We start from the raw sequence: 26,407 nt of genomic DNA on the forward strand, positions 1-26,407 counted from the left end.
ACATCCCTCCCAGGCAGAGAGTTCTGCTGTTTGTGGCCCGAGATGGTTCTGAGGCCTCTCCAGACTTCACCAACGTTGTTTTGTTGAAGCTGGTTCTCCATCTTCTGCCTGTAGCTCTCCTTCCCATTCCTTATCAGTCCCCTCAGCTCTCTCTGCACCCTTTTCAACTCCTCTTTGTCTCTGGATTTGAAGGCCCTCCTCTTCTGCTTGAGGACGGTTTTAATTTCTGGGGTAATCCAAGGTTTGTTGTTGGAGAAACACCGTACAGTGGAGGAGGATGATACCAAATAAATAAACTACTGTGTATACTTTCAGTAACAATCAGTTCTTTTAACACAGAGCAGCTATTTTTATCTTTTTTAAAATTTTATTTAAGAGAACAGCAGTTATTGGGAATACAAACCATGATGCATTCATGCCAAAGTGGTGTTGTGTTTACAAAATACACACAAAAAGAGATTTATCAGACAGTTTGGTTTTAGATAATTGCAGCAAATCTCCTGCCTGTGCCAGCATACACCAAACATGTTTAATATTTATACATCGATATATACAGTTTACAGTATTATGTACTTACAAGAATTTATAATATGACGCTCTTCATTGTGTGATCTATCTGGCCCTGTGTTAAAAAGTTAACCTATTAACTGCTAACAACAGAATTCATGGTTTCATCAGTTACAGTGACTCGTCCAGATCCTGAAGCAGCAAAGCAGCCCCAGACCATTACACTACCACAAACCACCAGGTTTGACTGTTGGTTCTTTTTTTATGTGTTGTGTTAGTTTTACACCAGATCAAACCTTTTAAAAAGTTCAGCTTTTGTCTCATCAGTCCACAGAACATGCTCCGAAAAGTCTTGGGGATCGTCGAGATGTTCTTTGGTAAATGTGAGACGACCCTTTGTCATAACATCTCATATTTCCACCACAAAGACAGCTTTTTCTGATGTGTGACGAATCCCTCGATGTTCCTGGGCGTTTCGCTCGACTCACATGTGTTTTTAAAAGGCTCTTTGGCCTCATGAAACTTTTCTGAGCCTTTTGCATCCCACACAAAACGTTTGTGAAAGGTGGGATTTGTTTTTTGTGACTTCCTGGATGAGTCATTGGTATGTCGACCACTCCTTCACCGTTTTACAGCTGTGGATGACGTATCTCTGTGTTAGTCCAAATGCCCTTTCTAGACTGATAGATGTCAGTGACTATGTTTTCTGAAGTTTCTTTGCTTTTTAAGATCTTTTAGCCTTCTTCACTTTGTCAGACAGGTTCTGTTTAAGTGATTTCTTAATTCAAAAGGTCTGGTAGTAATCAGGGCTGGTAAATTCATGATTTAACAAGGAGGGAATTACTATTTCTCACAGGGTCATGTATAGTTGGATAGCTGTTTTCCCTCAATCAATGTAATTGGTAAATAAAAGCTGCATTTTCTATTGACTCAGATGATCTTTGTCTAATATTAAAATTTGCACATTCTTTGTTCAGAATCATATAATAATCTTAAGCCCATGTAACATTTGGTGTGTCTTGAGGAAACCAGCTGAATGGCGTCCTGTCAAAGGGACATTGCTTCAGCTGGCCACTAGGATCTTCCCAGCACCTGATTGGCTCATCCTCATCGACTGTGACATCTGAAATGTAGTACACACCTACAGACCCATCCCCAAAGCCCACAAACACACAGTGCTGCTCACAAATAACCAGAGCTAGTGGATTCTTAGACAGATGCACAGCTCCTAATCTCTCCCCATCTGAAAGTCGCGTGACTCGGAGGATGGGCCTCGCATGCAGGTAGCAGTCACAGCTGTCCTCCAGCCCGGAGGGCGTGGTTATGTAAGCAACATAGTGTCCAGTTTTGTCCAGGCAGGCTTTAATGACAGGACCCTCGACTTTGAATGAGCACAGTGTGACTCGAGACAGATTTAAGAGGTTAATTGCGCCGCTGTCAATGGACAGCAGTGCGTAGCTGCCATTGGAGGACATTTGGAAGTCCTCAGGCTGACAGTGAAACATGTGTGGCAGCTGAAAGTGCCAGCACACAGTCTCCTCTGCCACCTTCCACGTGTACACCGTCCCTGAGGCCGCCATCACAACCACAAATTCTGGGTGCTGTGAAAGAGTTTGGAAAGCGACAACCTCCTCAGAGCTTTCCACACAGGAGAAACGTTTGCTAATCGAGCCCGACCACAGACTGGCAGCCAGCAGGTCTCCATGGCAACAACCGAGCAGGTAGGTGCTCTCAGGTGAAACCTGAGCATCAGATAGGTATGGGTGGATGCTGCACACGATATTTCCTTGCGCAATCTTGAAAACCCGCGAGAGGCCTCGCTCAGAAATGCTCACTCCAAAGTTGTTATTAGGGGTGATCAGGATGTCTCTAGCTCTGCTGCCACCGATGCGGAGGATATTTTCACCTGTTTCCGTCCGCCACACGTAAATATCTCCAGCCGAGAGTGACACCAGGTGGATGCCGTTTGGGGAAAGCTGCAGTTTTTCCACAGGCCCAGTATGCAGGAAGTTAACATGTGGAAGTCCCGTGTCTAGACTCCACTTCCACACCTTCTCCGACCCATCTCTGGTGTAGAACCACACGCCTGTTTGCTCCACCACCACCTCCTTTACTCCACCGCCCATTTTCTGTGCACTTCCTGCAGCATCAATCATCTCGGAGTCCCACACTGTCAGGCAGCCATCGTGACTGACACAAATGACATCTGAGGCCATTTTGAGGAGTGTGTGTGGCTGCTTGTTCGTTTCTAAGGAGAGCACACACTCCCCACTGCTGACCCTCCACACCAAGATAAAGGTGCAAGTGTCTAACAAAGCCAGGAAAAGATGGCCATCCTGGGAGAGCACAGCTTGAGTGAAGGCTCTTCCCTGTGGAGCCAAGAACTGGTCCCACAGCTCCCAGTTACAAGTATCCCACAGTGAAGCCTGGTGGGCTTGACACATCAAAAGAGTATTGATTTCACTGCAATAATCTGTACTGAGTATGTTAGTAGAGTAACCCTGAGTGAAACTTTCTTTCACAAGTCTGGGTGGTTGTGTATTGGCTGCCACGTCCCATAAAGCTACACTTCCAGTCCTATCAACACATGCCATTTCCCTCTTGTCTTCATGGAGGATGATCAGCGTAACAGCGCTGTGGTTTGAGTTTGAGCAGGTGCTAAGCAGACTGCTGGATTTCATGTCAAATACGGACACTGTGCCTTCCTCCTGCCCACAGTACATGAAAAAACCATCAGAGGAGAACACTGAACAGGTCACAGGGCTCTGACACTGGAAATGAGTTAGGGTTTCACTGGAGATGTCAAACACGCTCACAAAACTCTCATCTTTCCACCACACGGACAGCGTTTTCTGATGTGCGACGAATCCCTCGATGTTGCTGGGTGTTTCGCTCGACTCGCACGTGTTTTTAAAAGGGTCTTTGACCTCGAGAAACTTTTCTGGGCCTTCCACATCCCACACGAAAAGCTTGCTGCAGCTTGTGGAAAGCAGGAGGAACGGACCGCTGCTCTTCACGCCTGCAAACTTTAACTCTGTCTGCTCGCATCTGAGTGACAGTTTGGCCACATCATATCCACACCCTTTCCAAATCCAAGCAGAGCCTTCATCTGTGATCTCGGCAACAACCCCACACTTTGTACCGGCGATCTCTCTGACACAAACGCCCTTATTTATGTCATCGTACTTTAAGTACTGAATGTGGGGAACACAGGGAGGACTGGGGCAAAGCACTATTTCTAATCCACTTCCTCTCCCTTCCTTGATTTCCCTGACATAACCCTCAAGAGCAGGAAAGACCTCCAAATAGGGGAGGAGGTTTGTCTCCATCACTGAGGGCAGCTGCAGAGGTGAGCTCTGCAGGAAGCAAGCAGAAGACTTCAATGTGCTTGCTAGTAGCAGTCTTTCTCTTACAAACTTAACCTGAGATGACTCCTCTTCAGTCTCCAACATAGCTAGCAGATCTCCAAGAAGACCAGCTCGAACCATAGCCTGGTGAAACCCAAATGACAGCAACAGCACGCACTCAAACTCCTTCCACCTGCCACTCTGCTGCAGGTGATACGGCAGTTCTACGATTTTTCTCACATTCACCCGACCACCACCTTTGATTGAAGTGAATACAAACGGCTGGCTGGGTTGCCGAGTGTCTGTGTGTGTTTTTAAGGCTGCATCCTTGTTTACGCCTGACGTCTGTCCACTAAAATAGTCGGCCATCTCAGAATGAAGCCTTCTTCTTACATCAGGAGCGTCTAAATACCTTTTCGCCACGACCAACTTGAAATGCCTGCTCACCCAGAACAAAACCAGGGAACCTGCAACTTTCCGTTGGATAAGAAAGCTCTTTAAATCCAAAAGAAGTCTCTCCACATCGACTTGTGGGACTGTCATCTTAAATGAAGAGCCTTTGTGTGGCAAATCTTCCTTAATGGACAGCAAATCGGCGAGCTCAGCCTCTGTGAGCCCAGACCTGGAGATGGTGAGGTAAGAGACGGTGCGAGCCACGATGGAAGAGAAATGTTTCTGCTCAAGGTGATCCAGGAGCGCAGAAATAGATGAATGAACGCCATCGGGGAGAGATGACTCAGTCACATCGGAATCTGAAGACAAGGAGAGAAGAGGAGAATTATTTAAAAGGCCAAGTGGTGCTATCCTGATTTTTGGGGGGGGTATTTCAAAAAATGCAACTTGTGAAGACAAAAGTACTCTGATCTAAATAGTTTCATTATTATTCAAAAACAAATCTATGAAAAACACACAGCCATGTGGAAAAGAGCACTTTCATGGGACTCCATGCAGTTTTGTGACAAACTAAGTACACCCCATGATTCAGCAGCTTGAAAAGACACCTTTACAGTTTTTTCTGATAGCTTAAGCACATTTTTTGTAACTATTGGCTAATTTTGCAAAACTCTTCACACAAATAAGAAAACCTGTCACCCAATAATCAAAACATTGTAGTTCTCTTGCAAAAGCAAACACAGCTAGATTAACTCTTCACACCTTCGTAAAAATGGTGTTTCCGTATCAAACAGTACACACAAGCCATCATCTACTAAGCACACAATGCGCCAACTGCACACTGATGGTATGAATACAAAACACATCTGGCTTTTGCTTCCTCTGTGCACAAGGTAGGCTATGTCAGTTTGAGCTACTTCTGTCATAGATCCATAAGCATAGAGGGATCCAAACTTCAAGTACTGGTGTTTATTCACACACATCAAAACAAACACAAGTGTTTATTTCCAAGTATAGGATTATTTGCAATCGCCATAATGACTATATGGGTTACTTGGTCTGCAGTGAACATGCTTCCTCTGCCCCCAGCATCTGGTCATCTAGCAATTCTGTCAAGTAACAATTTCAGTATTTTTACATCAATGGTATTGGTGTGTTTCTCATTGGCATATGGCAGTGCTACAAATCTTTGTGCGAAGTGACTGTACTAACCGATTCTCATTTCAAGATGTCCTTATGGTACTTGCTACAGTGTAGCGGCTCGAGTTAGGCTGGACCCGTTGGCCAGCTACCCTCAGGGTCATTCCACGGTTGATTACATGGTCCACTATTGTAGCTCTGATGTCATCAGCAATTCTATTTCTTACTCTTCCTACCCTTCCTCTCCCCCCTCCTCGTCTTCCTCTTGCTCCTCCTTGTCCTTGTCGTCCTCTTCATCCTACTTCTTCACCTCCACGTCCTCTTCCTCGGCCTCCTCTACTTCTCACTCTTTCTGCTCCCTCCATTGTACTCCGCACACACAGCTTACCTGTATTATAGTGCTTAGGCTGATTGCAAAGTGAACTAATTATCTAAAAAAGTTTTCACATGTGAAAGTGTGCCAGACAGTTGGCAAATTAGTGTTAATGATAGCCATACATGTGTATACTTTTGCTAGGAGTGTGTTGGAAATTTGGTAATTGAGTGTTGTGCAGTGAATTGTGCCTACAGTTTTGCAAAGTGTGTGTTACAAAATTGCAAACTGAGTGCAAAGCAGTTTTTGTGCTTTTAGTTTTGCAAACTCAGTGAGTGGTTTTGCTATAAGTCTGAATAGTTTTAGAGATTGTGCTACAGGAATCACAGTTAGGGTTTAAGCATTCAGAAAAAACTGTAACAGCAACAGCTTGAAGTGTGACTTTATCAGCGTCTCACGTTGCGAGGTGTGCGCATGCAGGAATCAAGCACAGAATGGCAGTGGCAACCTGGTCGACCGCATCCTGTCCGCATATCCTCCGATGCACTGTGAGATACATCATGTAGTTTGATGACTTGCAGGAGTTGTGAATGAATTTCTGCCTGCTTTTTCTTGAGAATGGTGCTTCCGTTCATTGAGGTTTGTGGGCATTCATTTACGCACAGCTCTCTTAAGATCCCGCTACAACATTTCAGTCAGGTTGAGGACGTTGACCGGGCTGTTTGCAAGACCTCTATTCTTTTCTTTTTCAGCCATTCTGTTGTAGATTTGGTGCTACATGATGATTATTGTCCTGCAACATAAGTATTTAATATACAGAGGAATTCATGGTCAAATCAGACAACTGCAACGTGCCCAGATCCTGTTTCTGCTAAACAAGCCCAAATTATTATCACACCTCCACCACTGTGCTTGTTCCAGAAGTCTTGTGGTTTGTTCAGATGTAACTTTGCAAAGCTAAGTCTTGCTGTCTTTGTAGAGAGAACAGGCTTTCTCCTGGTAACCCTTCCAAGCTAACCATTTTTGTTCGGACTGTTTCTAACTTTACTGTACATTTAACATGCTAACTGAGACCCGAGAGTCTGAGATGTATCTCGTGTATCTTGTTTTTTTGGTTTGTTTGTTTTTGCAGTTTCCAGCTTCTGTTGCGATTCTAGTATCGTGTTAAGACTCCAGACCAGCAAACTGCCAAAACTTTTATAGAGGTGTTCACACTTGCTGATGATCACCTTAGCACCTTAGCATGCTTAGCAGCGTCTGGCTATTCCTGTGAAGCAATAAGGGTGTACTTAGTTATAACGCTCTTTTTCACATGACTGTAAGTGACCCACATCACATGTGGGTTTAGTCTTTGTGTGGCATTTGTAGCTCTGAAAACAAGACTTATTCCTTTGAGAAACTGTATTTTTGTTTACTCTATTAGTAATACCAGAGCGCCAGAGCGAGGTGTGTGCATGAAGGAGGCGAGCATAGAGCGGCAGACAACAGCGAGCGAGAGCCTGGTTGACCAGAGCTTGTTGTCCAGACGTCACCCTCCTTCCTGAACCTTTCAGCAGAGATGCCAGCATCTGTACGCTCTGTTTCCTGTCCACCAGTCCCAACTGTATACACAACCTTCCTGTACACATGTCCTCTGATACACTCTGAGATGCATAGTGTAGTTTTATGGCTTGCAGGAAGTGTTCTCGATTGGAGGAAGCTGTGACGATGAGTTTGACAGCGGGAGGAAGGGGCCTGGGAAGGCACTCAATGATTTGAAGACCAGTGTTGTTTTTGAGTTGATCTAATCCATCAAGAATAAGGACAAGAGGCTTTTCAGTTGAAGGCAGGTGGCTGATGAGGGATGAGAGGTGTTCTTTAAGTTCAGACAGACAAGCGTCGGGTTTTATGTTGCCAAAATCCAGCTGTCTTTGATCTGGATGTTGAGCGGTACTCCAGCTTTGCTTGCAGTCAGAAACATGCTGTTTGGTGCCGCCCTCATGTTGGGAATCCAAAACAGATGTTTGGCTACAGCTGGATGTGACCTCTCTGGGGTCGGTGGTACTGCCAGGATCATCCAGGTCACTGCAGTGGCTAGCATCCTGCTTAGACAAGGAGTCAGTGAGATATCTGCAGGATATCTGATAACACAAGCTCGACAGCAGATGCTTTGGTGAAGCATTAATTGATAGGTTGCAGAAAAAACTGATCACCACAGGATCGCTGTCTGCAAGCCAGTGCTTCATCTGTGGAAAGAGAGAGATAGCTTTAAGCGTCAGTGAAACATATGCACACAAAAGGCACAAATTCTTATTACAAATTATATATAAACACTATATGCCTGCTTCAAATTTCCCTTTGGTCCACCTACCTGCTGAGTGCAGTGTGCTAGCAGGACCGTCTTTCCTGTACACGGGCCTCCGGTCACTACCAGAGGGAACTGATGGTACCTCTGCTTCACATAGGCTCTGACCTGCAACCAATAAGAGCAGAGCTATGCTGCAGGTGTATAAATAAGGAAAAATGAATTATACAAACATGTCATGTTTTAATATTTCTAACTGCACACAGAACAAAAGTGCCTGTATTGTCAATGTAAATAGTATATTTTAGTCTGTAAAGGCTAAAACCATCCTGACCTTTTCCTCCTCGGGCTGAATGACGTCATAAAACCGACTGAGGATGTCACACAGCTGCTCCTGTTCGGCCTGCTCTCGGGATAAAACGTCACAGAGGGGAGAAGGTTCTGCGCTTTGAGAAACGTTCAGACCGTCAGTCATCTGCACAAGGTCACAGTACACCTGCTGGCACAGAGAATCAGCATAGCCGCGCCTCCTAGCTGATGTGTAACCATGGCGGCGGTCGCACTCTGTGGTGATGGTGTAGACTAGAAGTTGGCGGGAAGTGACGAGATGAGGGAGGAAGCACTCACACAGCTCTGACAGTAACTTTTCGTTAGTGGGTGATGAACTCAGAGTGGCATCCTGGAAATAAAGAAGAGGGAACTTTTCACAGTGGACTTAAATAAAAAGGGTACAAATTGTGAATTCTACATATCCCTTTAGTAAAATAAAGTTTCAAGAGTGGTCAGAAAGATTAAATTTTATTTTAGTTCATCCTTTTCCTGACGTCTCCCATAATTAAACATGGTGTGGCGGGGCGTGGTCTATCGTTGTGTGCCTCAACTTTACAGGGTCTAAAAGTCTGTGCTGACTGCTATAAGGTTGTTGTTGTTGGAGTGTATATTCGGCTGGCGACTGGAAAGCCGCAGCTGCGTGATTGTGTACAGCAACCGCGTCAATAAAGATGGTGAAAAGCATGGAAACGTGGTCGGGTCTGTTGTGCATCTACTACACATGGCTTTTACCTCCAACTTTGACTGTAGTTGTATTTTCACAGGTCCCTTTTGTCTCTCTGCTTTTGCATTGATGATCTTGTGGACATAGACCAAGCAGCGTCTGCCGATGTCACTCTCAGGACAGCTTTCCAGAGCATAATGCAGATCTGCATCGAGGGCTGGAGACAAGTGGTAAAGCAAATGTTTACTTACACAACAAAAATTCCTTCCAACTACAGAAGATATTCCAAGGCATAGACGCAGGCTGCCCATGACACTAACAACAGTGGATTATGACAAATGACTTGACACACACACACACAGCTATGTGGGGTATTTCACCTGATCTGTAGAAGATTTTGGCCCTCTCTGGGGTCATGCTGCCACTTTGGACACACAGACTCACAGCTGCCTGAAACAGCTTCCTCAGTTCTTCCTCTTTAGTCTTGGTTTTGCTTTCCTCCTTCACCTTATTTCTTTCCTGCTGCGGAGGGAAAATATCCAGTTTATTAAAGCATTATAAATATAAATCATCCTCACATACACTATAAACACAATGTACTTGATTTAAGGACAAAATGTGTGATTCGATGGGATGTTTCTAAAACCTCAATAAGATTTTAAATGATGCATAATACAAGTTGAAATCGCATTACTTTATATTATATAACATTCTAGTTCATAATTAAAAAATAAAGTCATAAAATTATACCATCGACTTTAATTACCAGAGAATAGCTGCGTCTGTGCGGAGCTCTCAGGCAGTAGGTCGTAGGGATGGTGTTCTCGTCCCGCTGATAAACTTTCTCCAGCTCCTGTGTACTGACGCCAGCCTCCTGACACTGCTGCAGCAGCAACTGCAGCTCTGACACCTCCACCTGAGCGGGCACACGGGCTGTGCCATACTGATGCCCTACCAGAGCCTGCAGCACCACCGTGTGGTCACAGGAGGAACAACAGCACGGGGAACTATTGTTTAGTATGGTAAGCTGGTAATTTATTAAGCTGATTACTATACAGAACATCTGCTTAAGAGACAACTGTGTGATGCGTGTGATTTTGTGTCTTTTACTTATATTGGAAAGTGTTTCTATTATTTTGTCCATTTGTTGACACGGCTCAATGACAGAACTGTTCTGCAGCCGTGATGATAAGTTTAATTTAAAAAGGAGAACAAACATAGCACAGTGTAGATGACTTTGCAAAGTCCAGCATACTCCAGAAAGGGTGAAAAGCTTTTATTTTTAAAGTTCATAATACTAAAAACTGATAAAATTCAACAATAAAACTTTGACTACAACTCATGGCAAGGTGCTGATGTCCTTTAGAGCATGTCATCATTCATTGTACTGAGAAGTAAGGGTCAGTCTGAGATCCTGTTGGTTTACACTTGAGATTCTCCCCAAGGACTTTATTTACCAGTAAAAAAGGTCCAGCTGAGCTTCCTCTGCATTCATGTATCATCTGATGCCTGGTGTCTTCATCTGGCCAGCGACTGGGATCACTGGATTCAAACGGGTCTATCACCTGCCGACATAAACACACTCAAGAGTTAAAAAATGTGGAGTGGAAATAATAAATCAAGAAAGCTGAGCCCAGATCCAGTGAGAGCAAGCGTCTAAGGTGGGGTGAGGCATCACGTTCTTTATTCTGTCTGCTGATTGCACACACCACAATGTGCTGACTGAACTGTCCCAATGTTTATTTAATACACATGAACGAAAACCAACACAGACAGTCGCCTCACAGCTGCTCATTCTCTTTGTTGTCAGATATAATTAAGGCACGTTATTGACTGCATCAGTGGCCTCAGGGAAAACGGTGGAAGACTAAAAGTACAAATACCTGCAAGCAGCTAAAATGCTACTGCTGTCACCCCCCGTCGCTGGCGACATTACGCATGGGTGTCTTTGTGATGGACCACACGGAATATTAATGAGACTTTACTTTTATAGCTTCAAGATTTTGTGTTTTCTATCTTGTTTCTCTAATAAAGAGATGCACATTTCAAGGATCTTTCTATAAAGAGTAAAAAAAATACCTTTAATTTAATTACAAACAACCTTAAAGCAAAGCAGTTTTACAACGTGTCCTCCAGTGGACCATATCTAGTTCTCTTCCCAGCACTAAAAGTCATTAGTGTGAGCATTTATGCCATTAAAGTAATCTCGTTTTAATGTATAAAGCAACAGTGCCCACATCCTTCCTTAGCCTGTTTATGGCTTTAAAAGAACAGAAAGAATTCCCAAGAAAAACACAACTCACACGCACACTCACATCTACTGTTTCACTGACATGTTTTCGATGCAACAGGAAGGTTTTAAAAAAGTAAAGTGTGTGCTCACCCTGACATCCAGTCCCAGCGAGTGTCTGCAGTGCTCTCTGAATCTGGGGAACACACTGTCCCTCAGAGCTCTACGCTCCACCACGCTGTCTGTACACAACACAAACAGGATGCACCTTAACAAGAACTCAAATGACACAAGAAAACATGATACAATCTAACATGCGTATTTTTTTAAAACACACCTAGTTACAGCTGCCTTTCATATTAGGAATCACTGCCTACCTTCTGGGTTGGAGCACAGGTAGATTTTCACACAAGATGTGCTGAAGCCAGAATCCAAAGGGGATTTTCCTCCGGTGTGCATGCCTGATAAACAGCTGCTGTTCAAATAACAAAACACAAGGAGGGAAAACTCCTGGCAGGAACTTATCGCGCGTCCCAAACGGAGAGCAGCTCTGTGTCGTCTCTGCTGCTGTGTCTCATGTTCCTGCAGCTCCGCTCAGGAAGTTTGGCCTCGGGTGCTCTGGAGCGTGTTATCATGATCACACCCACTTTTGGTCAAACATCCACACAAACACGCTCAGTCTGAAAAAATCGATGTGTGCAACTTTTCAACTTTTCCATATTTTTTATTAATTAACATTTGTACACAATAAATACAAACTTTGTTTTTTTGTTGTCGTTTTTTGTACATCCAATAATAATATGCAGAAAGACTTTTGCACCTGTTCTCAATATTGTCACCATGGCAACAGTCTATTAAAGAGAGAGGCCAGTTGTTCCACCACATCGTTAATAATAACGGCAGCTGTGCTACTCTGAATCCACATAAGGAAAAATAAAGTGTCATTTAAAACATAAAAACCATACCAAATAATTAAACACTGTCGCGGACCAAAGAGACTGTTAAAGATGGGAAACGATCCGTCTTCAAAGTGGCAACTGGCAATGAAATGTCAATTTTATATATGACAGACTGACTGAGTAAGTATAACGGGAATGTCTGCGGATGCTGAAAAACCATAAACTTCAAAACAAGTTCGAAAACCAGTAAAAATCAGATCTCAGAGAGATCAAGGACAGGCTGCTGTTCCAAGTCGCCTTGACCACACTGTCACAAGTCAATGCTAGTCCGTACAACAGCAGAAGAGCAGAGGGTCGTATCTAAAAATGCAACTAATTCCAGCATGCTTAAGTTTGCTAGGATGAATGCTACACAAAATGTTGTGGTTTCACTTCTTACTTCTCCTTTTAGAAATCACCTCCACCGGGGAAAACAATCGATTTGCTTCCAGATTAAGACTTTTCTTACAGGAGACCTGAAGATGTGCTCCAGTGCAACACTACATAGTAATGCTAAGAGTTTTAAATTTAATATTCACAGTTCTTCTTTTGTTTTTGTTTTGCAGTAGGGATGTTATCTGAGACAAAGAAAGAGGATTACTGCCTGAATGTTCAGTTTTATCTCCTGCTGACAATTTGGACAATACTCTACTTTGCAATTTATTCCGTGCAAACGCTCTCCAAACTTGTTCATTTGCAGTGAGGAACTGGGACATATCTTCAGAGTCAAACACAGATTAGATTAAAATTCCTCCTCTCTCTCTTATAAACAATCACACTCATAAACACCCAGGCCTATTTCGAGACCAAAAAAAGAAATGATTCATTCAAACGCATCGCTTTCTGTAATTTTTGTTTGTTTTGTTCTTATAAATAAAGGAGAACAGCGAATTTCACTGTCCACAGTCGTCTCTCCACCTCTTTGGAAGAGCTGGGAGAGTGGAGATCTTTATTTGTGTTTGTTTTGTTTTTTAAGCATCAGTCACACTGAAACAAAAAAAGTCCATAGGATCAGCTTAAAAAGAACAACTCTGAATCATTTTAACAACAAGGATTCATCAGAGTCTTTGCCACCCGTGCCGATGCTATATGAGGGTACTGCTACTTTCCAAGTAAGGTAGAAATTAATAAAAGTGCTACGCTGCCCTTCAGGCAAGGAGTTTCAAAGGCTTTATGGCCATGTAAAGGGAAATGGGGGCATTTATTTACTTTGAGTAAAAAAAAACCACACACAAAAGATTTGTACTTAGCTCCATTTGAATGTCATTTGCTAGTTCTGTCCATTTAGTTCGATTTTTTTTCTTTACACACCTCTTTCTGTTTTCTGTTTCTAGCATTAGGACACAAGATGTGGTGGCTTTGCTTGGCGAGAGAAAAATTATACCTGCAAATGTAATGAGCGTCAAGTAAACGTGCGTCTTAGTTGAACTGAACAGTGAACAAATCGGCATGAGAGGGATGAAAACTATACAGTTCTGTGCTAATAAGAAGTCCCGGCCACAAATACTTTCCTGTGTCTACATCATCTGAAATAAAACTTTTCTTTGTTGCCACATAGTGAATACCAACAATTTGAGTGCCTTTAAAAGCACCAGCAGCGCATCTCTGAACCAATCAGTGATACAGACATACGGCGCACAGAATGAGAGAATGTATCTGTCGTATAATGTATCTGCATGTGTGTATGTATGTATATGATAGTCACTGATTCACACTGACTGCCAATGGACAGAATCGTCTTTAGAGGAAAGAGGGAGAGACGTAAAGGAGGGACGGGAAGAGAGGCGATGCTAAGAGCAGAGGGAAGGATCCAGCCTCCTTTATCTCTCGTTTTCTTTCATCCTCTCCCTCCTTTGAGCTCTCCTTCCTGCTGTATTTACAATGCCCTTTCAGTATAAGATGAAGATAAAACTTCCACTACATATCAGACATGGTATTCCATTCAGCTGAGTTAGTCTATATGAAATGCTGAGCATAACATTCCTATGACGACAGTAATGTACTGTACTATTACACATTAAATACGTATGATGATAATGACTATATATGACGAGGGAAGGCCTAAGGAGAGGGACACTGCGTCCACGCACACCGCTCAATTTCTCTGGTCGTTCACTTCGTTCTCCACTGCTCTCCAAAAACGTGACAGACTTGGCATGTTTTTACTTACATTTCAGCCAGCTTTCTTTGGATGGGCCCACAACACTCACAAAAGGTAAGGAAAAGGTATCAGATAAGAATCAGACTTTTTTAAAAACAAAAACAAAAGCAAAACTAATGCCCCCGGGAATACAGTAGCAAAAAGCAGATTGTTTATTTCCATCTGCACTGAATTAGATTGGGCTCTCTTCTTTGGGCCGAAGCAACACCTGTACATGACGCTGCAAGCAACACTGACCATTGATTAAATCACACACACAGCATGAAAAGCATGAGCTGGGTTGCAAAGTGGCTTGCAGATGTGTGATAACTGTAAAGAGGCTAAAGCAACGTAAATATTGCATCCAGTATGATATCTGCCAACAAGATCCATACTAAGTTATCAGCTGTTCATGTGGGCTGCCATTTAAGTCAGCTTCTGCCTTTAGGGGTCACCACAATCAATCATCTGCCTCCATCCCACCCTAATTTTATAGTTATAGTGTATTGAATTATATGTTTGGTTTGTCTGATAACCTTTTACTACATTTTGTCAGTTCTTGGGGCTTCAAAACTTTTCTCGTGCTTCATGATTATTTATTGGGAAGAGAAAAAATCTAAATATTGACTCTGATCTGCTTCTGCAGAAAGATGAATGGTCTTATGGAAAGCTTGACAACAGAAAACTTGCCAAATCCGTCATCTGTCACAAATAGCTTTTTCCCATCCTCCTCCTCTCCTGACATTCTTCCTCTGCTTCACCGTGGTGTGATTTGCTGCCCAATGAGGTGAGGTTTTAAGGCAAGAATGAAAGGACGGGGTAGGGTGAAGGGATCGGGGGTGTGTGGGCTACTGCTGCACTTCATTAGGAAGCTAATACGGAGATTATTACATCGGATAGTCTGCCTTTGTCCCCTCTCTCTGCTCTCCTCCTCCTCAGCTCAAAGGGAGAAGATACGGAGCTGCCAGGAGTTCAGGAGATTGGGGCGGGGGGAGGGGTCAGCGTGGTTCAGTTCAGTTTACTTCACATCACTTTATTTAACTTCACTTCAGTTCCCAAGTCTGTAGGATACATCTGCCTTTCATCTGTTTTCATTTCTGTTTGTGCGCCTATAACCGGCTGTCAGTTTGTTTGTCTGTCACACCAGCGTGATCTCCACCTCCTCCGTCTTGTCGCTCTTCTCCTGCTGTCGGCGGGGGTGCTGCTTGGGTGGAGGAGGAGCGGCTCGCACCTGCAGCGGAGAAAGAAAACACATTAAATACAAGAGTAAGGAAAAGAAAGAAGCCAAAGTGAGAAAAACTGAAGTCAAGGTGATAATAGGGGCGACCTACTTTTCTTAATTTGACAAACAGTTAAATGTTCACTTCCTGCTGCGAGACACAAATGTGTTATCAACGAACAGGAAAAGTAGGGAATTGTCTGCTTTTAGACTCTAACAAAAAAAACTGTGTTTTCAACCTATTGTTGGGATCTGTAGGTCACACAGTTTAACGAACACTTAAGTATCCTTCACATGTCATCAGAGCACAGCGTGCCAAACCATCTTCGAAAAATTGACGGTTACTTATATGTCATACATTCATCTGCTGATTATTTTCTTCATTAGTTTCTTTAAGTCCCTGTGAAATCCTGTGCCGTGACATACACTGTAATCTAACTACATGTCACGCTGATGCGGCCCGCAGTGAATGTTTATTTCTTGCTTCTCTTCTTTTTCTGATGCCTTTTTTTAATCGAGAAGAAGACAATGAATTGAGTTGAAGAGAGAAACCTCACCGCCGACTAGTGTTTCAGTGGCAAAATTACAAAGTAACACAGGCACAACATCACAAGTGTAAATGCTAGCAATGATGTCAGCCACTTGCAAAGGCTAAGCAGCAGGGTGGGGATGTGGGCCGGACCAGTGAAACTCCCGTTTCTACCAGTGTAAAGAAGTTCAACTACACTTTTAATCCAGGAGATGTCTTGAAAGAGATCTTTCAAGACATCTCCTTTCAAGATGTCTGTTGAAAGAAAAGGAAGTGCAGTTTACAGCCGTACATGTCATTTTTTGTCTGTGATAAAGAAATGCTGTGCACCCTACACTCTGAATGAATGTTTTCATATAGAGTGAAACAGCATGGTCTTTTGTTTATCTATGGCTAAATTACTGTGGCGTAGTATGAATGAGGATGAAGAGGTCTTTGTTGCTGGGAAAAGCCATAAAAAACCCAGAAAGATCTTTGACCACTAAAATCTAATCCATTTGCAAATTTGGATGCATTCCCTCTGTGCTTTCCAGAGATGGGAGGAAATAAAAAGACAGCTCGAACACACAAACACTCACACACACACATTGTGCACAAAAAAACACTTCTTGAGTAACACTGATACTAACAGGTCGTAGTTTGCCCGGGCCTCCTTCAGGAGTGAATCTTGGCGGCTGAGTCTTAGCAAATCCTGGAGATACTGGACTCCTGCCAGAGCTTTGATCTAGAGTGAGCGAGACAAAATTTCAAATTAAAAGCCCCAATTACCTTCCTCAGAAATCTCACTTTTCGTTAAACATGGTTGTTGTTGTATTGGTTGTCTTACTGTGAGCTGACAGCGGTCCTTTGTGTGACGAGGCAGGCAGAGGAAGCTTGTGCTCCCCATTAAGAGCAGCGGAAGGGGAACGTGGCAGAGGAGGTGGGGTGGAAGTCTCGGGGCTGGTGAAGGGGCTGATGGGAGGCTGGTCATACAGCGGAAGAGGTGGCAGAGAAGATGGCAGTTTCAAAGAAGGAGAGATCTACAGAGAGTGGTGGAAATAAAGAAAAGACAAAGTGGGCTACAACACAAAACTTGACCAGGATACTTTTTTTAACCAACATTCCCTGCATAGCACTTAAAAGATGTTGGGTTGCGTGTTATGTCTACAGGCTTATAGGAAGGGAGAGGCCATATCCTTCCTGCTGCTGAGCCTCTAATAGGGCAGCACTCAGTGGCACAGATAAGACCTCTTTTCTGTGATTGCAGTGCAGGTTTTTTATCAGAATGCTGCACAAACACGGCAGTTCTAATGCACTGTTTTTGAACTCTGACTTGCTGATAGATCAAATGGACAACAAGCAGGAAAGGAGGAAGGGATAGGGGTATAAACTGGCACAGTCGACTACACACAGTCTTTGGTATTTCTCCCCTGAGAAAACACTGATAAGACCAAATGTCTCATTCAGGTCTAGAGTAAGTCCTGTTACCTAAGATGACTTGTATGTTATCTGTGAGATTAATTCATGTGTGTACAGGTGTTACTGTACCTGTGTGTCACCTGCCCCTCCCGCGCTGGTCTCTCCATTCTCTGTAAGATCTTCTACCAACACGGAGGGGAAAACGCCCACCCGCCCGTTCAGCTCCCCCTCCCAGAAGCCGTCATCTGTCTGAGTGTCACGGCTCAACAAGCGGATCACAGCTCCCTCGGAAAAGGAGAGTTCCTCATCCGCCTGACCCTCGTAATCATAAAGTGCACGCACGTACACCACTGCAGAGAGAAAGGACGATAGAGAGAGAGGGAGAAAAAACAATTATAAGTATACCGTCGGAACAATTATTCTCAGGGAAATGCAGTTTCTTGTCTGCAGGGCCCTTACTGTTATTACAGTTTTTTCTGAATGCTTAAACCCTAACTGTGATTCCTGTAGCACAATCTCTAAAACTATTCAGACTTATAGCAAAACCACTCACTGAGTTTGCAAAACTAAAAGCACAAAAACTGCTTTGCACTCAGTTTGCAATTTTGTAACACACACTTTGCAAAACTGTAGGCACAATTCACTGCACAACACTCAATTACCAAATTTCCAACACACTCCTAGCAAAAGTATACACATGTATGGCTATCATTAACACTAATTTGCCAACTGTCTGGCACACTTTCACATGTGAAAACTTTTTTGAAACGATGATTTATTGATTTTGTCAGAACAACACGAACAGCAACAAGTCAGCACAGCCAAGCACAAAAAAAAAAAAAAAAAAAAAAAAAATAACAAAGCAAATGCAGGTATATGAGTTACCAGTACACACGCCTGGGACAAAATATGTAAAGCGTTTCACATTCGAAGTCAAGGGAAACAATAAATTAAAAAAAAAAAAAAGGGGGGGGGAAACACAGACATTAATCAGTGTGTTTAAAAACAAACAGCGAGTCCCCCTTATGTAATAGCACAGTAAGGTCATGAGGTAGGTGATCAAGCAGAGGCTGCCATATGCTACAGAATGCATTACAATTGCCCTTTATGATGGCACTGAGGCGCTCCATCGGCAGCACCCTGAGCAGTTCTCTGTACCACTGTGTAACAGTAGGAGGCCGTCTCTGAATCCATTGAAACAGTACACATCGCCTCGCCAAATGTAAAAGTTTACTTAACAAAAGCATCTGTACAGAAGACAGAGAGAGCCCTTCTATAGATAGACCCAGAACGAACAGCATAGGGTTCAGTGGGATCGTTCGGTGGAAAATAGAGCAAAGCTCTATAGCAATATTCTTCCAAAATCTAGTAATTAAAGGACATTGCCATATGCAGTGGTAATAGGTCCCTACAGCCGTATTGCACTTCACACAAAGAGCAGAAATCTGAGGGTGAATTTTATTTAGGAACTCCGGCGTACGCTGTAGTCTATGTAAGATTCTGTACTGGCTTTCCTTTAGTCTGTTACAGGGAAACAATTTCATGGCAGATCTGAAAGTTTTGGACCATGCTTCCGCACCAACCTGAGCTTCGAGGTCGGTTTCCCACCGAACCCTGGCCTTATCAGTGGTTATAAAGTTCAAAGACAACAATTTCCCATAACAAAGAGAAATAAATTTCTTTTTTGTAGTCATTTCCTCGTTAACTTTGAGAAGAAAGCTTTCAACAGGGTTCAAAACTGGTTGATTGGCTGGAAATTTAAGGGAGTTCACATAATGCCTTACTTGCAGGAATCCAAAGAAGTGTTTCTGTGGTAAATTATACTTAACTTGAACTTGATTAAAGGCCATAAAACTACCCCTTTCGAACAGATCACAAATAAATCTTATACCTTTGGAATACCAATCATCAAATATATTAATGCCAATACCCGGGGGGAAAGCTTTATTCCTAGTTAGAGGCTGCAGTGCACTAGAGAAACCTCTTCTTCCGACGTGGGCAGTAATATCACGCCAAACCTTTAAAGTGGGCATCAAGACGGAATTAGTTCTGACACCAAGAGGGAGGTCCGCCAGGTCAGTGGATAAGAGACTAAGAGGTGAGAGAGGGTCACAGCACCAGGCATCTACCGATGGTTCGCCCCGGTGAAGGAAGGAATGTAACCACCCTGAGATTATTTGTGCATGGCAAGCCCAGTAGTAATATAAAAAGTTAGGCAGTGCCTGACCCCCCTCATCCGTGGGCAGTTGTAAAATCTGTATCTTTAGTCTAGATTTCTTCCCACGCCATATGAATTTAGAAAGACATCCCTCAATCTCTATGAATGTTTTTCTGTTGATCCTGAGAGGCAACATTTGAATGGGGTATAATATTCTGGGTAGCACATTCATCTTGATTAAACTTATTCTACCCGTCCAAGACAGGGGGAGGTCAAACCACCTATTGAGGTCATTCTTGATTGAGGCCACAATCGGCTTGAAGTTCAACTTGTACAACTCCGCTGTGTCTGCGGACACCCTGATACCTAAATATGTGAAACCCGTGGTCGACCACCTGAAAGGGAAATTAGGAGGAGCGTCCCACCTCCCCCCGTCACCCAGTGGCAAAGCTTCAGATTTATCATAATTTATCTTATACCCTGAGAAGAGGCCAAATTGGTTGATGATATGTGTCAGTGCAGGAATAGAAGTTTCTGGCTTAGTGAGAAAGAGCAACACGTCATCTGCATAAAGGGAAATCCTGTATTCAGTATTCGACAAGGTCACCCCACAGATCTCAGGATCAGTTCTTATAGCCTCTGCCAGTGGCTCCAAGGCAAGTGCAAACAACAGGGGAGAGAGGGGGCATCCTTGCCGCGTTCCCCTACCCAGTGGGAAGACATCCGAGACCGAGCCATTAACCAAGACCCTTGCAGCTGGGGCCCCATACAGCAGTTTGACCCACTTGACAAATTCAGATCCCAAACCAAACCTGTCCAAAACATCAAATAGATACTCCCACTCCACCCGATCAAATGCTTTCTCAGCATCCAAAGAGCTCGCAAGAGCCCTATAATTGGTGTTCTGAGAGAACTGCGCAACATTTATGAGTCGGTGGACATTGGAGCGGGAGTATCTATTCTTGACGAATCCCGTCTGGTCAGGCTTTATCAGAACCGGCAGAACCTCCTCCAAACGTCTGGATAAAATTTTGGACAGAATCTTACAATCCACACTAAGTAGACTTATAGGTCTGTAGGATGTACACAGATCCGCGGGTTTATCCTTCTTTAAGATCAGGGATATATGGGCAAGGTTTAGGGTGGGTGGAAGCACGCCCCTCTCAAGAGATTCTGTATACATTCCCAACAAAGGACCCGCCACATGTTTGGCCATTTTTTTATAAAACTCTGGCCCAAACCCATCAGGGCCCGGAGCCTTCCCACTCTGTAAGGATTTAATTGCATCCAAGACCTCCTGCACCCTGATAGGGCTGCAAAGATCCAATCGACTTTCCTCTGACAGTATAGGGAGGTTAACAGTGTCAAGAAACAGTTTCCTGGCGTCTACAGTATTTTGACACTCAGGGGAATATAAGTCTTGATAGAACTCTTTCATTATTTTGCTGATAAGTTTAGCCTCAAACTGTAAGACACCTGCCTTATCTTTTAGAGAGGGTATTGCATAAGAGCCCCGTTTCCCTTGGGCAAGTCGGGCGAGCAAGCGTCCAGGTTTGTTGCCTGATTCAAATAATCTATGCTTCGCATAGAATATTGCAGTTTCCGCTTTCTGAGTTAACAGTTGGTCCAGGGCCGATCTAGCTGCATCCAACTTCCGAAGCACAGAAATAGACGAGGATTTCTTAAACTCCCTCTCCAAGTCAGTGATATCGCGTTCAAGCACTAATTGTTTGGCTAAGTTGCTCTTCTTTTTTGCCGAGGTAAAAGAGATAACGGAGCCCCTGAGAAATGCCTTACCCGCCTCCCATAGAGTAGAAGCACTAACCCCCGGTAAGTCATTTGTAGAAAGATAGAGTTCCCACTGATCTTCTAAATACTTTACAAATTTAGGGTCACTAAGGAGAGCTGGGTTTAGCCGCCAATGTCTAGACGAAGGGTCATAATAAGGTGGTGATAGCTCCATTGAAACTGACGAGTGGTCCGAAAGCGCACATGTGCGGATCAAACAGCCCCGAGTTCTGTCAAGGACAGATCCAGAAACAAACATGTAGTCAATCCTGGAAAAGGAAAAATGGGGGCGTGAGAAAAATGTGAAGTCCTTCACATGTGGATTACAAACTCTCCAAGCATCAAAGAGACCAAGATCTGAACAGAGGTCCGTTGTAGCCTTTGCCATTTTTGAAGATGGTTGAGATTTTGGTGGATTATAATCAGTTTCAGGATTCAAGCCACAGTTAAAATCCCCACCAATTATTACGTGGTTCGGACACACAGGGGAGGTTTTTGCCAGAAAATTTGAATAGAACGATCTATCAAAAGTATTTGGTGCATAAACACTTCCCAATAGAATTAATTCCCCATATAGAAGCCCAGTAATCAAAATAAATCGTCCGTCCGTATCCCTTACAATAGTATGTAGCGTGAATGGTAGATTTTTATGGACCAATATTGCGACGCCTCTACTTTTAGAGTTAAAGGAGGAATAATAAATTTGTCCCACCCAATCACGTTTGAGTTTTAGGTGTTCGGAATCTGTGAGGTGAGTCTCTTGCAGTAATGCAATCTGCACTCTATCTTTTTTGAGTAAGGAAATTATCTTGCGCCTCTTAATGACGTGGTTAATTCCCTTGACATTAAGAGTAATAATTTTAGTGTTACTCATTGCAAAAGTAATCTGTCATTGGACAAGAATCGTCAACCCAAGGCAAACAGAAAGAGCCATCATAATAAAAGACATGTGAAAGACTTAACCCATGGCCTGAACCGGCCGTGCTGACATGAACAAAACCATCACAAAAAGATGGCAAAGGAACCTTCACCCACACAACAAATTGCATACAATAACAGAATTAAGATAAACGTCAAGGTATCACGGACTAAAAACAGACAAACAAGAAACAAACAAAAATGAAAATGCCACCCACCGGGTGGTGTCACAAGCCCAGTGCAGCCAAAAGAAGTTTCACTCCACGGGAGAGAAGGAGAGAGAAGACAAGAAAAAGAAAAAAAAAACAAAGCAAAACCCCGCCCCCGCTCCCCAAACCTGAATGGAATTGGGTTACTGTCAGTTGTGAATCAAAATTAGAGACTGAGTAAACAATTAGGCTATTTTCCCCGTTAAACCGTCTCTGCCTCCTCAAACTGCGTTAAACGCTGCGGACTCAGGCGTCCAATGACACGGTCCCAGTTAAGTCCGGCAGTGCCACAGTTTGTACGGGGCAAGCATCTATTAATCCAGCGCATTGATGAAACTTTGTGCATCTTTAGGCGATTCAAACTTGTGCTCATTGCCATTGTAAGTCAGCACAAGCGTCGCTGGATAGCGCATCCTAAAGCGGATGCCCTTGTCGATTAAGGCACGGCAAGAAGCATTAAATCCCCGTCGTTTCTCACGGATCGCGTAGGAGAAATCCTGATGTATGAAGATCCGCTGCCCGTCGTGGTGGAGTTCGGGGGCCGCTTTCACTGCAGCCATAATCCGCTGTTTATCTCCGGAGTTGTGGAGCTTGATGATCACCGGCCTGGGGTGAGCACCCCGCGGGCCGAGGCCCCGGTGTGCGCGGTCAACTTTAATGCGGGCTTTACCCGCGGAGCTGTGTCTCAGCCCGAGTGTGGCAGGCAGCCAAGCCTCAAAAAACTGAGTAGGGCTCTCACCCTCCGCACCTTCTTTCAGGTTAATGATGCGAATATTGTCGCGCCTGCTGCGGTTCTCTAAGTCGTCCAAACCTTTTGCCATAACCTTAATCCTCCCCTCCGCTTCAGCCAGCCTCCCCGCGAGGTCAGTCACCCCATCTTCCATATCTGAGATTCTCTGCTCTGCCTCCGTGACGCGTTTGGAGGCGTTTTCCAGCGAGGACGAAATTTTCTCCAGTGTCCCCGACAGTGCAGACAGTTTTTGGTCAATTACCTCACTGATGCTATCGGTCACCTCACGGACAAGAGTTGCGGTGTCCACCGGGGGCGAGGGCTGGTCGCCCATTGCTACTAGCATGTCAGTTTGGCTAGCATTGTTCATCACGACGGCCGTGGTCTTTCGAGATTGTATCTTCGTCTGCTTCGACATTATTTAACTTCCAAAAAGCGTATTTGGGACTGCTGAGTATTCCCAAAGCTCTCAGTCACTAGTTTAGGTAAAAATATAGACAGTAGTGCGCATTACACTGTGATAAGTACAGGTGGGAGCGGGAGCACAGTGAAAGCACGTCTTCTAGCCTACCATATTCACCGGAACCCCCCGTGAAAACTTTTTTAGATAATTAGTTCACTTTGCAATCAGCCTAAGCACTATAATACAGGTAAGCTGTGTGTGCGGAGTACAATGGAGGGAGCAGAAAGAGTGAGAAGTAGAGGAGGCCGAGGAAGAGGACGTGGAGGTGAAGAAGTAGGATGAAGAGGACGACAAGGACAAGGAGGAGCAAGAGGAAGATGAGGAGGGGGGAGAGGAAGATGAGGAGGGGGGGAGAGGAAGGGTAGGAAGAGTAAGAAATAGAATTGCTGATGACATCAGAGCTACAATAGTGGACCATGTAATCAACCGTGGAATGACCCTGAGGGTAGCTGGCCAACGGGTCCAGCCTAACTCGAGCCGCTACACTGTAGCAAGCACCATAAGGACATCTTGAAATGAGAATCGGTTAGTACAGTCACTTCGCACAAAGATTTGTAGCACTGCCATATGCCAATGAGAAACACACCAATACCATTGATGTGAAAATACTGAAATTGTTACTTTACAGAATTGCTAGATGACCAGATGCTGGGGGCAGAGGAAGCATGTTCACTGCAGACCAAGTATCAGAATCAGAATCAGAATCAGAATACTTTATTGATCCCTGGGGGAAATTATTTTTTGTTACAGTGCTCCATTTTAAACCAACATTAAGACAAGACAGACAATACGCTAACTAAGAATAGTACAATATATACATATATATACATACATACATACGTCACTTATAAATAAATATTTGGAAAAGAAACGTGTAGTTGTAGCAGCAAACAGTGTGTTAAGTGGATGCGTTGTACAGGGAGATGGCCACAGGCAGGAATGATTTCCTGTGTCGTTCAGTGGTGCTTTTCGGTAATCTCAGTCTCTCACTGAACGAGCTCCTGTGACTGACCAACATGTCATGGAGTGGGTGGGAGGTGTTATCCAACATTGTCTTTATCTTGGACAGCATCCGCCTCTCCGACACCACCTTGAGGGAGTCCAGCTCCATCCCCACAACATTGCTGGCCTTACGGATCAGTTTATTAAGTCTGTTGGCATCTGCGACCCTCAGCCTGCTCCCCCAGCATGCAACAGCATAGAGGATCGCACTGGCCACCACAGACTCATAGAAAATCCTCAGCATTTTCTGGCAGATGTTGAAGGACCTCAGTCGCCTCAAAAAATAGAGACGACTCTGGCCCTTCCTGTAAAGTGCTGTGGTGTTTTTAGCCCAGTCCAGTTTATTGTCAATGTGTACTCCAAGGTATTTATAGTCCTCCACAATGTCAACACTGACCCCCTGGATTGAAACAGGGGTCAAGTGTTTCCTGGTCTTCCTGAAGTCCACGATCAGTTCCTTGGTCTTTGCCACGTTGAGCTGCAGATGATTCTGCCCACACCACGTGACAAAGGAGTCGACCACAGCCCGGTACTCTGTCTCATCATCCCTGCTGATGCATCCAACCACCGCAGAGTCATCAGAAAACTTCTGAAGATGGCAGGTCTCTGTGCAGTGGCTGAAGTCTGTGGTGTAGAGGGTGAAGAGGAAGGGGGAGAGGACAGTCCCCTGTGGTGCCCCTGTGTTGCTAATCACCTTGTCAGACACACACTGTGGGAGACGTACATATTGTGGTCTTCCTGTCAGGTAATCAACAATCCAGGACACCAGAGAAGCATCCACCTGCATCGCTGCTAACTTATCACCCAGGAGGGTCGGCCTGATGGTGTTGAAAGCACTGGAAAAGTCAAAAAACATGACCCTCACAGTGCTCGCCGGCTGGTCCAGATGGGTGTAGACACGATTGAGCAGGTAGATGATGGCGTCCTCTGTTCCGAGACGAGGCTGATAAGCGAACTGAAGGGGATCCAGATGTGGTCTTACTATGGGTCGCAGCTGGTCCAGGATGAGCCTTTCCAGGGTCTTCATGATGTGGGAGGTCAGTGCCACGGGCCTGTAATCCTGGGGGCCACTGGGACGAGGCGTCTTTGGTACAGGGACGAGGCATGATGTCTTCCACATCACCGGGACCCTCTGCAGACTCAGACTCAGCATAAACAGTTTATGAAAGACTCCACACAGCTGGGGGGCACAGGCCTTGAGGACAAGGGGACTCACTCCGTCTGGTCCAGCAGACTTGCCTGAGTGAAGTCTCCTCATTTGCATCTCAACCTGGTATTGAGTGAAGGTGATGGGTGGGGGAGGGGTGTCAGGAATCTCACAGGAGGCAACATGTGAAGAGAGAGGCTGGCACAGTGGTGTGGCTCTGGATTCCAGGCTGACTACAGGTGAGGTTGTGGGGGTGGGAGCAGACACTGTGGTGTCGAATCTATTGAAAAACAGATTCAACTCGTCGGCTCTATTCTCACCTCCCTCAGCTCCCCTGCTGTTGGTTGGCCTGAATCCAGTGATGGTCTTCATGCCCCTCCACACCTCTCTCATGCTGTTCTGCTGGAGTTTCCACTCCAGCTTCCTCCTGTAATTGTCCTTAGCCTCTCTGATCTTGTCCTTTAGTAACACCTGGATCTTCCTCACCTCCTCTTTGTTGCCCCCTCTGAAAGCCCTCTTCTTGTTGTTGAGGAGGGCTTTGATGTCCTTAGTCACCCACG

The 26,407-nt window shown here is 44.4% G+C and overlaps 2 protein-coding genes across 2 annotated transcripts in view; both read right to left on the bottom strand.

Moving 5' to 3' along the window:
• Nucleotides 1-417: 417 nt before the first annotated feature.
• Nucleotides 418-11,765, bottom strand: LOC308401735 (NACHT and WD repeat domain-containing protein 2). Its single transcript, XM_080890113.1, has 10 exons — nt 11,586-11,765; nt 11,362-11,450; nt 10,436-10,543; nt 9,745-9,939; nt 9,359-9,500; nt 9,047-9,195; nt 8,319-8,663; nt 8,051-8,152; nt 7,130-7,925; nt 418-4,606 (listed from the first exon to the last, which is right to left on the bottom strand). The coding sequence occupies exons 1-10, from the start codon at nt 11,665-11,667 to the stop codon at nt 1,500-1,502; spliced, it is 5,115 nt and encodes a 1,704-aa protein (XP_080746239.1). The 5' UTR covers nt 11,668-11,765; the 3' UTR covers nt 418-1,499.
• A 161-nt stretch (nt 11,766-11,926) lies between these two features.
• fchsd2 (FCH and double SH3 domains 2) overlaps nt 11,927-26,407 on the bottom strand; it is a 96,083-nt gene continuing 81,602 nt past the window's right edge. Inside the window, exons 18-21 of the mRNA XM_080889750.1 lie at nt 17,562-17,782; nt 16,861-17,053; nt 16,664-16,758; nt 11,927-15,517 (exon numbers count right to left, since the gene is read on the bottom strand). Of these exons, the coding sequence (XP_080745876.1) occupies nt 15,425-15,517; nt 16,664-16,758; nt 16,861-17,053; nt 17,562-17,782 (602 nt within the window). The 3' untranslated portion in view covers nt 11,927-15,424. The remainder of the gene's footprint in view (nt 15,518-16,663; nt 16,759-16,860; nt 17,054-17,561; nt 17,783-26,407) is intronic.

The sequence above is a fragment of the Rhamphochromis sp. 'chilingali' genome (assembly GCF_963969265.1).
Source record: "Rhamphochromis sp. 'chilingali' genome assembly, chromosome: 8".
In the NCBI taxonomy this organism is placed as follows: domain Eukaryota; kingdom Metazoa; phylum Chordata; class Actinopteri; order Cichliformes; family Cichlidae; genus Rhamphochromis; species Rhamphochromis sp. 'chilingali'.